Genomic DNA, 11,687 nt, shown 5'->3' with positions numbered 1-11,687 from the left:
ATGCAAGAGTGAGTTGAATGCAGTTGAGGAATCTTCTCCAAGTTTGTGGCATAGACGTCTTGGTCACATGAGTGAGAAAAGACTGCAGTTGTTGGCAAAGAAGTCACTAATTCCTGTTACCAAAGGTAACTCACTAGACTCTTGTGATTATTGTTTATATGGCAAGCATAAGAAAATTAGTTTTTCAAAGACTTTCACTAGGAAAGAAAATATTCTAGATCTTGTACATTCAGATGTGTGTGGCTCGATAAAAGAAGAATCATTAGGTATGCATAAGTACTTTGTTACTTATATTGATGATGCTTCACGAAAGGTTTGGGTGTATTTGTTGAAATCCAAAGACCAGGTGTTCCAGACATTTACAATTTTCCACACTATGGTGGAAAGGGAGACTGGAAGAAAATTGAAGTGTCTTCGTAGTGATAATGGCGGAGAGTACATAGCGCACGAATTTAGAGATTATTGTGCAAAGCATGGCATCAGACATGAGAAGACAGTTCCTGGCACCCCTCAACATAATGGCGTAGCAGAGCGGATGAATTGTACCATTATGGAGAAAGTCAGATGCATGTTGAAGATGGAAAAATTATCAAAAGAATTTTGGGGAGAAGCTGTGAAGACTGCGTGCTACCTAATCAACAGAGCACCGTGTGTACCTTTGGAATTTAAGACTCCAAATGAAGTCTGAACCGGGAAAGATGCATCCTACTCACATTTAAGAGTATTTGGATGTAAAGCATTCGCACTTGTATCCAAGGAGCATAGGAAAAAGCTGGATGACAAGGCGACACCATGTATATTTGTCGGCTATGGTGAAGAAGAGTTTGGCTACCGGTTGTGGAATCCAAAGACGAAGAAATTCATAAGAAGCAGAGATGTGGTGTTCCATGAAGACCAATCTATTGCAGATTTCGACAAAGAGGTACTACCAAATGCAACAAGTGATAGTCGCATTTATGATTCACCATTGCAGCAAGAATACAACGTTGGGCTGCAAGGTGATAGAGTTGAAAATGTACCTGACACGGGAGATGCTGAAGTCGAAGATGAAGGGGAGTTTGATCAGGGGGAGCAACATGTGAATAATCAAGTAGTTGTTCGTAGAAGCACCAGGAGGCAAATTCAATCCACCAAGTATCCATCATCTCAATATATTTTGGTGACTAATGATAGAGATGATCCTTATGCAAATTACATCCTTTTGACCAGTGACGGAGAGCCTGAAAGTTACATGGAAGCAAAGATTCATCAAGACCACGACAAATGGAGGCTAGCCATGGAGTCTGAGATGGAGTCTTTACTAAAGAACGGCACCTATGAGTTGATGAAGCTTCCTAAAGACCGAAAAGCACTCAAGAACAAGTGGGTGTTCAAGTTAAAGCAAGATGAGAATGAGAAATTGAAAAAATTCAAGGCTCGCTTAGTTTTCAAAGGATTCAGCCAGAAAGAAGGAATTGATTTTGATGAGATTTTCTCACCTGTTGTCAAGATGACTTCGATTAGAGTCATTTTGGGCATGGCTGCGAGCATGGATCTAGAGGTGGAGCAGATGGACGTGAAGACTGCATTTCTTCATGGTGATTTAGATGAAGAAATATATATGGAGCAACCAGAAGGCTTCGAAGTCAATGGAAAGGAGCATATGGTTTGCAAGTTGAAGAAAAGCCTATACGGATTGAAGCAAGCACCAAGACAATGGTATAAGAAGTTTGACTCTTTCATGGTGAGTCATGGGTGCAAAAGAACGTCAGCAGATCCGTGTGTTTATATTCAACAACCCGTTGGAGGTAATTTTATCATCTTACTACTTTATGTAGATGATATGTTAATTCTTGGCAAAGATACTGTTATGATTCAGCAGTTAAAGGCAGATTTATCAAAGTCTTTTGATATGAAAGATTTGGGACCAGCCAAGCAGATTTTGGGCATGGAGATTGCCCGTGATCGTGGGAACAAGAAATTGTGGTTATCACAAGAAAAGTACATTGAGAAGGTACTAGAGCGTTTCCACATGGAGAAAGCAAAACCAGTTGCTACTCCACTTGCCAGTCACATGAAGCTCAGCTCAAAGAAGAGTCCTACAAGTCAGAAGGAGGAGGAAGAAATGGCAACAGTGCCATATGCCTCAGCAGTAGGGAGCTTGATGTACGCGATGGTTTGTACTAGACCAGACATAACACATGCAGTTGGTGTTGTTAGCAGATTCTTATCTAATCCAGGCAAGGAGCACTGGAATGCTGTCAAGTGGATTATGAGATACTTGCGAGGAACCTCATAGATGAGTCTATGCTTTGGAAGTGGCAAGTCTGAACTAGTTGGCTACACAGATGCAGATATGGCCGGGGATATTGACACGAGAAAGTCCACATCCGGATACCTGATCACGTTTTCAGGGGGAGCTGTCTCGTGGCAATCAAAGTTACAAAAATGTGTTGCTTTGTCAACTACAGAAGCATAGTATATTGCAGCTACAGAAACGTGCAAAGATATTTTGTGGTTAAAGAGATTCCTAAAGGAATTGGGTCATACACAACAAGAGTTTGTCTTGCATTGTGACAATCAAAGCGCGATTTACTTGAGCAAAAATTCGAGTTTTCACTCGAGGTCAAAGCACATTGATGTGAGGTATCACTGGATACGTGATGTGCTGGAAGCTAAGGAAATTCTGCTAAGGAAATTCTGCTAAAGAAAATTCATACAGACAAGAACAATTTGGATATGATGACGAAGTCTCTACCGAAGGAGAAGTTCGAGTTCTGCAGAACCGCGTCTGGAATGACGCATCCCTCCATCTAAGTCGGGAGGGGGAGATTGATAAGGTAAGTCCCTCTCTAATGGAGGTGTGAAAACTATGTGATGTTCACATGAGTAAATCAAGCACACCTAGTGCTTTGGTGACCCATTAATTGGTGGAGTTGGTTTTGTTGAAACTTGGAGCAACCTTTGTTGAAGGTAAGAAACAAATCTACAACCTTATGGTGGTAGGTGGTTGATTTGTTTGACAAAGAAAGAAGAATGCATTGATGAGCATGCCAACATTGAGCATGAATCAAGGAAGAAGATTGACTTTGCTTCCATGCATGTTACATGCAAATGCATGAATTGCACAAAGATGTTTGCCTATATAAAGGCATGAGAAGTGGTGCAATAAACATAGAAGAACAATAAGTGAGAGATCATCTTGTGTGTGATCAAGAGTGAGAGATAGAGATAAAACTCCAAGTAGAGAGTTTTGTGTGTGTAGCAAAATAAAGTGTGTGAGAGTGTATCCCTTCAAGTGTGAGTCTTGAAGTAGTGTTTCTCTCGGTGTAACCTTTCTTCGTATAGTGGAGGTTCTTTATTGTTGCTATCCGTGGACGTAGGCACTTTGCCGAACCACGTTAAATCACTGTGTTCTCTTACATTTTATTTTCGCTTGTGGTTGTGAGTTATTTCGATTTCCATTCTTCAGTTCATTCTTCCGCATTCCCTAACAGGAATTGGGCAGCAATTTTTATTTATTTGAGGCCCAACACAGATTTTTTGACTCTTCTGGAATTGAGAAGAACAGAACACAACAGAAGAGCAGCCTCAACTTTACCATGGTAATCTCAACTTTACCATGGTAATCTAAGCAGACTCCAAGTCTTCTTCTTCCTCTTCTCTACAATTTTATTCTCTGACACTATTTCCTAACGAATTGCTTCTGTTTCTTGTTTGGTGATGACACAGTGCGATCACCACCTGTCTTCCATTTCCTTTGATCCAACTGCCGTCTCCATCCCCAGCACACCCTGCTGCAAAAGGTTCAATCTTTCTCTTCCAATATGGCCATTCCATGTCTTCTCTCCAATGATTACAAGATACCCAATTGATCGTTTAACTTCAGCTTTTAGTATGCAGTGATTGATTTAGCGTATCCATAATGCCATCCTCATGTATTGCCTATGATCGTCTCAAAACACATGAATGAAGTTTGCCAACTATATGAATGAATATGTGGATTCCTTATAGGAAGTATTTATGTTTGCATGAAGCAACATAGTGCATTTAACTTGTTCAAATCGTTAGTCCTGGGTACCTTCGGTTTTATTCATATTACCTGCAAAATCTTCAAATTAATTGTTAATGTGAAACGCTCTGTGAGGATTTTATATCAACTGTTATACATCATCAAAGTATGAGCATTTGATACGTACCTCGTGTTACTAATTTTTACAATGGTTTCCTTCTGTAGATGTCAGCATTCCACACCAAAAGGAAATTGGTTTTGTTTGTCCTGCAAGGACATCTTCTGTTGTACTAGTGTGAAAGGACATTTTTATCAGCATTATGAAGAGACAAAGCATTGTCTTTGTCTCAACTGCAAGTAAGCATTGCAGTAGTTTCTAAATATTGCAGGCTCAAGTTCTTTTTCCTCATTTGTTCTCTGCGGTGATTTATCAAAGCTCAAGATGAGTTGAAGGTGGCCTGAGACTTATCATCTTCAATCACTCAGAAGATGTTTGTAGTGCGGCAACAAACTTCAAAGTATGATGAGGTGAAAAGGGAATTGGTAGCCTCGGACGAGAAAGTTGCCAACTTCAAGGCCATGATCAAAGAGTTGGAAGCACAAATAAAAAGGCTGGAAGCTTGTTTAGCCACGGAAGAGAGCAACAGGGGAAAATATTGATGGGGCTATTGATTCCATCGAGAAACAAGTCACCACTGCTAGAGATGGATTGGTCTCGGACTTGGCACAAGTTTCTTCCATGGTGGGAGCGATCCAAGCAGCTAAACAGTCAGTCGGACTGGGATAATCTGAAGCTTAGTTTTACCAAGTTTGCATGATGCACTTGGCGCAATTTAGCAGTTTCTGTTTTTGTGGGATAACCGTATAACCACAGGTGTGTGCATGAACTCCATTTACTAGTCACTGTTTGGGTTTCGTTTAACTCCATTCATTAGCGTCTATTTTAAAGGTCAATGCAACAAATAGGGCCTTCAGAATCTAGTTGTCATCTTTTGTTATTAAGAAGCTTTCAGTATCGGCAGTCAAAGCGTCAAATTGATGGTTGTGCTTCCGAGTTCTGCTAATTGACAAGCCTGATTATAAGACACTGCTCACAAACAGTGCTATAATCTTGTTCGCTATTATACAAAGGTCAACTGTGATTCTCCCTCTATAATTTGGCCACTTTTGTTCTAGAGAGATTTCCCTCATACCTCTACAACAGCATGGTCATTGTAACTGACCATGGTAGTCATAGCTGACTTTAACTCTGCCTCTTTTGTTAAGGTTACCTATCTTCACTATACTTTGCAGATTGCAATAATTTTGTACAGATATTAAGATACAGCGTGATCATCACTTGGCTTTAGTGCCCTGTAATCTTACTGGCGTTTCCAACCCTGATACTCCTTGGCAAAGAGTTCCATCTTCCCCCAGGTTTTATTAGTGTTCTCTGAGATTCATAAATTGCCATGAGTTAGTTTCACTGTTCTTCATTCATATGCGTTTTTAATGCTTGAGCATTGAGGTTGAATAATTTTTTGGTATCTCCGAAAACAGTTGATCATTCCATTGCAATGTTGTAGATATGATGTTTTCCTGTAAAAGCCCTTCAATAAGATATGATTGATCACATTTTTCCTGGACTAACCTTGTGTAGTTCTTCTAGGTATTCTATTGACCACATTTTTCCTGATCACAGTTTTTGGCACTCGACGTGGTTGGCGAAAATCATCGCTATAATTGCAGAACATTACCTGGACTATCAGTTTTACTGCTGTATTGGCTACCAAATTACTTGGTGATCAGACGGCCACAACAAGTTCTAATCAGAACTTGAGCTTGAAATCAATAAGATTCAAACCCATTTGACTTCTAAGATCAAGAAATTACCAACACTCAAAATCTTACTATATATCTTAAGGATGCTTCCTAGAAGTCATAAAGGTAATTTTGTTTTTTGATTTCCAGTTCTAAGATATTTCCTATATGGGGCCCGAAGGCAACCCAGCAGAGGACAACCCCCAATGCTTCACGATGGTACACCGTTACATACTGAAGCGGAGGGGTCAGTCTAGAAACCGGGCATCATGGTATCCCCACGGCTGAAGGTAATACCTCCGACATAGGACTAATTTCTGACAGGGCCCATGTGAAATGGTTCTAATCCGAAATTTCACCGGATGCCCTGGCCACAGTAATGTCCACAATGCCGCAACTCAGGTCCATATTGTGGCTCAGTTAGAAACAAAGAGGTGTGTAATGCCTCCGCCAACGATCGAACCTCTGACCAATGCCACGTGTAAGCCATGGTTAAAGAGTTGTCGCGGTCATAAACCACTACACCACACCCGTGGTTCATAAAGGTGATATATAGTTTGATTGTTTGATGCACTTGGCATAATTAAGCTACTGTTTCTATTTTGGTGGGACAACCTCATAAACGTCAACCAGGAGTGTCTATATGAACTCCATAACCAATTACTAAACACCTTAGTATATACGTTCTAACTTCCATCTTTTTCAAATTTCTATACAACGGGAAAAAAAAATAAACAGCCTTCAGAATTTAAGGAGTCACCTCAAATGAGCAAAAGCAGCTTTGAATGTAGGCAGTCAAAGCGTCAAGCAGATGGTTGAATATAAGAAGATACTGCGAGTTTTGTCCAGATGTCCTTGTAGATATTGTAGGGATCCTTTAGTGTATAGGAAGATTGCTTCTATTAGAATACCAGTACTTGTGCTTACATTTTGAAAGACATTCATCAATATTAAATTTTCTTATTCTACTGTCCTCAATGAGGTAACTCTCTATGCTTTGTTTCTGTGGCTTATAATTTGACAGTGAAGGTGCTATTCTTTCGAAGCTTATAACTCAATGGTTTGGTTGGTGTATTTCAGACATGGTGCTCTCACATGGCTTCCCTGTCCTGTGATAGCATTATCATTCCCAAGCATGATACTCCCTGCAAAAGGTTCTCTATATTTCTTTTAGTTCTCTAATCATCCGTTTAACTTCAACATACTTCTCTTTAAGTTTAGCTGTCACCATTGAAATGTTTTAAGTAATAAAGTTTGTGCAAGTTTCCAGAATCATATGATGATTATGTAATTAATTGATTCTAATATGTGGAAGATTTTCATATAATAGCTGCCAGTATCCCCGAGGGAATTGGCTTTGCTTGTACTGTAAGGCTATCCTCTGTAGACAATCTGTGAACAAGCACATGATTGAGCATTACAAGAAGACGGATCATTGTCTTACTATCTACTGCTGGTAATTAATCTGACATATGCTTTGTAGATCCACGAATTGAAGACTTCAATTTTCCAAGCTCTTCACTTTTCTATCGTGACTTGATACAAATGTCTACTGTTGTACCTTTAGTGAAGCAAATCCAGTAGTTTAGTGTTACTCCTGCAAGGCAGAGAACAAAGTTCATGAAGTACTTCGACGATTGAAGGAGCTTTCTTCATCCCCCAAGGTGAGTTGCTTCCCAACTTTTGTTTCATGTATCTTCCAAATCTAATTCACTCTATTTAATTTACATGGCATTTTAGGGCATGTCCTCATTGAAGCTAGAGAAGCTAGATGCTATGATGGTTGATGTTGCTAATCTCATCTCTATGCCAATTCATGTAATCCTGTGGATCCCAAGCTATCCGTTGGCCAGGATGAGTTTGCATTAGCCAAGGAAAAACTTCAGAATATCTTTGATCAGGGTTTAGAAACTTTAGCTGATGTTCAAGTGCAAAGAGAGTTTGACACTTATTCTTGAAAACTTCTATCAGCTGATTCCTGTCCTTCGGAATTGAAGGATGACCTTTCCTTATTCAGAGAAAATCTCACAAAGGCAACCTCCAATTTTATTCAAGCTAGAAAGAAGTTGAAGGTGGCCTCGGACATAGCAGCTTCAATCACTGACGAAGTCTGTGCTCCAGCAACAGTGTACCAAGTATACACAAACTGGCCGAGTGGCTGGCATTATGATCAACATGAAGTTTAGAGTTTGAGAACGTAGAATAATATCTCACTTGGACAACTACTAGAGTGTCTTACTGTACTGGAACTCCATTAATGTTGAACCGAAATTTTCAATTTGGCAAGCAGAGTTCAACTTAATCGACATCAGTGTAGCATAATTGGATGAGAAAAACTTTAACAACCATTGACTTCAGTGTTGACCCTTCAGGAAAAATATGTATCACAAACACTGAAAGATTATTAGCTTTCAAATGCTTGTTATTCCTGTTATACCAGTTGGCTAATAGTAGAGGAAACATTGAGTGGTGAAATGAAACAACTTCCTCACTACAACCTACCTAGATTAATCACCAGCTTGGGGAAGTTTAATTGTTTCTTCTCATATATGCATACTTCTCTGAACACAGTAAAGGGTCTACTTGATAAAACTTGCACTTGCCTTGACACAGTTGATGATGAGTTGGGACTTGGGAGTTTGATTCCTGCATTTACTGTTTACGTTTTGTATATCAGCGTATCTCATGAGTTGAACTGACGACCTTGCCCACACTATGCCACATAGTACTAGTGCAAGGTCAACTGCGAGTCTATGAGAAATTGAGGACCGAATATAAATTGGTCACTTTCCCATGGTAATCAAAGCATAGTCTCTCCTCTACAATTTATTCTCTGCAGATTGTCGGATCCCATGAAGTAACTCCAATTCTGGCCTCTTGTTTGACAAAGGTTTATACTTTGCTTCTGTTTCTTGCTTGGTGATGTCACAGTGCGATCACCTCCAGGCTTTCATCTCCTGCGACCCGTTTGCCGTTCCCATCCCTGCTGACACGGCCTGCAAAAGGTTCATCTTCCTCTGTAATAATCCTATGCCGTTACTTCTTTTCACTAAATCATCATTCTTTGCTTTCCCGATGCTTTGAAACGTAGAAAGTTGAATGCTTTGAGACTTAGAGATTGAATGGTTTTTTTTTGGCATCTATGAAAACAAGATACCCAATTGCTCGTTTAACTTCAAATTTATACAAAATGAAGTTACTATACGAGTGAAATTGTATAAGTGTTTATGATTGCAATGATATAAAGGCAACTAGGTAAGTCAATTTAGATTGTTCTTCAGATCCATGGATCTAGGTACATTTAGCTTTGCACATCTTACCTGTACATTCCTAGAGGCCAGAGCTATCAATCGGAAGTCAAGATGGAATTAGAGATTCTCTCATTGAACAAAATCTTCACATTAATTGTTAAAGTGAAAAGGTCTTTGAGGATTATCTGCTGATACAGATATACATCATCGTAAGCACCTCGTGGAACTAATTTGTTCAATGGTTTTTCATATATTTTAGATGTCAGCATCCAACACCAAAAGGAAATTGGTTTTGCTTGTCTTGTAAAGATGTCTTCTGTTGTGCTAGCGTGAATGGACATTTTTATAAGCACTATGACGAAACAAAGCATTGTCTCTGTGTCAATTGCAGGTAATGAATTACTACAAGTTTGCATTCTCAAGTCTTATCTTTTTTTTGCCGCGATTGAGTATAATCATGTCTTCGCCCTTTGTTTACCTTATGAAACAGTACAAAATCATTCTGGTGTTGCTCCTGCCGCAAAACTCTAGATGCGCAAGTGATCCAACAATTATGGGTCAAGGTGAGGTTTTCCCTTCCTTTTCATTTTATGTATTGTCCGCTTTCAAGTCAAGCTCTTACATTTTGCATTTATAGGGTCGATCCACTTCATCCAAGCTAGAGAACATTGATGCAATGATTGTAGATGTTATTGATCTCTTGTCTAAGCCCTTTCCTAGCATCAATGTTTATCCACAGTTGGATGCTCAGTCATTTGTAAGCCAGGACGAGCTTGCACTGGCTAAGCAGGGACTCCAGAAGATCTTTGATGATGGGTTGGAGGCTGTAGCTGATCCCATAGTGGAAGAAGAGTTTCTCCTTTACTCAGCCACACTGCTATCAGCCAAGTCATGCCCCTCAGAATTGAAGGTTAACCTCTCATCATTCAGCTGCAATCTTTCGGAGGACACCTCTGCTTTCATCAAAGCTCAAGATGAGTTGAAGATTGCCTCAGACTTATCAGCCTCAATCAATCAGAAGAAATTTGTAGTGCGGCAACAAACTTCAAAGTATGATGAGGTGAAAAAAGAATTGACAGCCTCGGACAAGAAAGTAACAAGCTTCAAAGCCATGATCAAAGATTTGGAAATAAAAAGGTTGGAAGCTTGTTTAGCTACGGAAGAGAGCAACAGGGCAAAGATTGATGAGGCTATAGATTTTATCGAGAAACAAGTCACCACCGCTAGAGATGAATTGGTCTCGGACTTGGCGCATGTGCCTTCCATGGAGGGTACGATCCAAGCAGCTACACAGTTAGTAACTCAAAAACAGTCGGACTGGGATAACCTGAAGCTTAGTTTTACCAAGTTTGCATGATGCACTTAGCCTATTCAGCTGTTGTTTATTCTTGTGGAATAGCCACAGGTGTGTGCATGAACTCCATTTACTCACTAAAGACCTAGATTGTTGAGTTTTCGTTCAACTATATTTATGTTGGCATACGTTCCAACTTCCACCTTGGGTAATTTCAATGCAATGAACCTCCTGATTTAGTTTACACATGCTTCGAAGTCACCTTAAATGACAGTAACAAAGAAAGGTTTTATTGTAGGCAGTAAAGCGTCAAACAGATATAGCTTTAACTTGGTCTCCAAGTTAAGCTAACCAACTGGGAAAGTATCTGCCTTGATATACAAGATCTACAACAATATTCTTTCCGATTTTTAATTCTGCAATATTCTCAACAGTGCTTCTAAGTTCTAACTATTGATCGACAAGCCTCAAGCCTGAGTATAAAAACTTAAAAAGAGACTGCTATCTTGAAAAAAAAGTTTGCCCTATCAAACCTATGGAAGTTTTTCGACTGAAGGTAATTCTATCTAAGCACTTGTTTCGGTGTATTGTACTACGATATTTTGGGTTTAAAACTGCTATTCTTAAAAAAGCTTATAACTCAATGGTTTGCTTGGTGTAATTCAGACATGGTGCTCTCACATGGCTTTGCTCTCCTCTGATAACATTGTCTTTCCCGAGCCTGATACTCCCTGCAACAGGTTCCCCACATTTTCTATTTCTAGTTCTATAATCATCTGATTAATTATATATCTTTATGTTTTTTCACAAATGATTACTGTATTGATACTGGGAAAACAAAGATGTACAAAAGCAATTTCGTAATCTATAGTTGCAGTTTCTATGTTTGAAATTCACTCGCTGCATAATTGATCAGGTGAGACTGTTTTTTGTTCTATTAAGGTATGGAAAATATAAAGAAGACTTATATTTGAGATACAAAGAGAAAATATTTTGGTCTTTTCCAAAGTTAACTCAATCTCTGAGAATGCAATTAGAAATCTTTGAACAATCAGGTGCAATCAATGTGAAAAATGAGAGTACATTGTGTATTATATACCTCCCCTCTATGTTAAGTTGTATTCAATTGGATGTTTTATGAACAAAGTTTTCACCAGTCCGGAATTATATGTAATGCTTTATATGTAGTTGAATCTAATATGCGGAACAATTCTCATGTAATAGATGCCGGCACTCGAGTGGGAATTGGTTTTGTTTATACTGTAAGAACATTCTCTGCGGTGCAACTGGGAACAGGCACATGGGTGAGCATTATGAGCAGACAGATCATTGTCTTGCTATCTTCTGCAGC

The 11,687-nt window shown here is 39.3% G+C and overlaps 1 protein-coding gene and 1 long non-coding RNA gene across 3 annotated transcripts; both read left to right on the top strand.

Annotated features, from left to right (window-relative positions):
- The first annotated feature begins 3,525 nt into the window (after positions 1-3,525).
- Positions 3,526-10,541, top strand: LOC126782646 (uncharacterized). Its single transcript, XM_050507940.1, has 6 exons — positions 3,526-3,584; positions 3,712-3,785; positions 4,217-4,348; positions 9,302-9,433; positions 9,533-9,605; positions 9,680-10,541. Exons 1-6 carry the CDS (start codon positions 3,582-3,584, stop codon positions 10,397-10,399), a joined length of 1,134 nt encoding a protein of 377 aa, XP_050363897.1. The 5' UTR covers positions 3,526-3,581; the 3' UTR covers positions 10,400-10,541.
- On the top strand, positions 6,146-7,610 carry LOC126782666 (uncharacterized). 2 transcript variants are annotated; one of them, XR_007670784.1, is made up of 4 exons: positions 6,146-6,945; positions 7,122-7,247; positions 7,359-7,455; positions 7,532-7,610. It is a non-coding gene; the product is annotated as an uncharacterized LOC126782666 (long non-coding RNA). The 2 variants fall into 2 exon arrangements; XR_007670783.1 differs by having other exon boundaries at positions 7,122-7,455.
- Positions 10,542-11,687: the final 1,146 nt, after the last annotated feature.

The sequence above is a fragment of the Argentina anserina genome, chromosome 2, assembly GCF_933775445.1.
Source record: "Argentina anserina chromosome 2, drPotAnse1.1, whole genome shotgun sequence".
Taxonomy (NCBI): domain Eukaryota; kingdom Viridiplantae; phylum Streptophyta; class Magnoliopsida; order Rosales; family Rosaceae; genus Argentina; species Argentina anserina.
Note: the sequence above shows the minus strand (reverse complement) of the source record. Positions and strands in the feature narration are given on the sequence as shown.

Excerpts from the sequence above, each read along its gene's own strand:
- LOC126782646 (XM_050507940.1), top strand. Across the intron at positions 3,786-4,216 it reads AGCACACCCTGCTGCAAAAG|ATGTCAGCATTCCACACCAA; the intron begins GTTCAATCTTTC and ends TTCCTTCTGTAG. Across the intron at positions 9,606-9,679 it reads TCCAACAATTATGGGTCAAG|GGTCGATCCACTTCATCCAA; the intron begins GTGAGGTTTTCC and ends TTGCATTTATAG.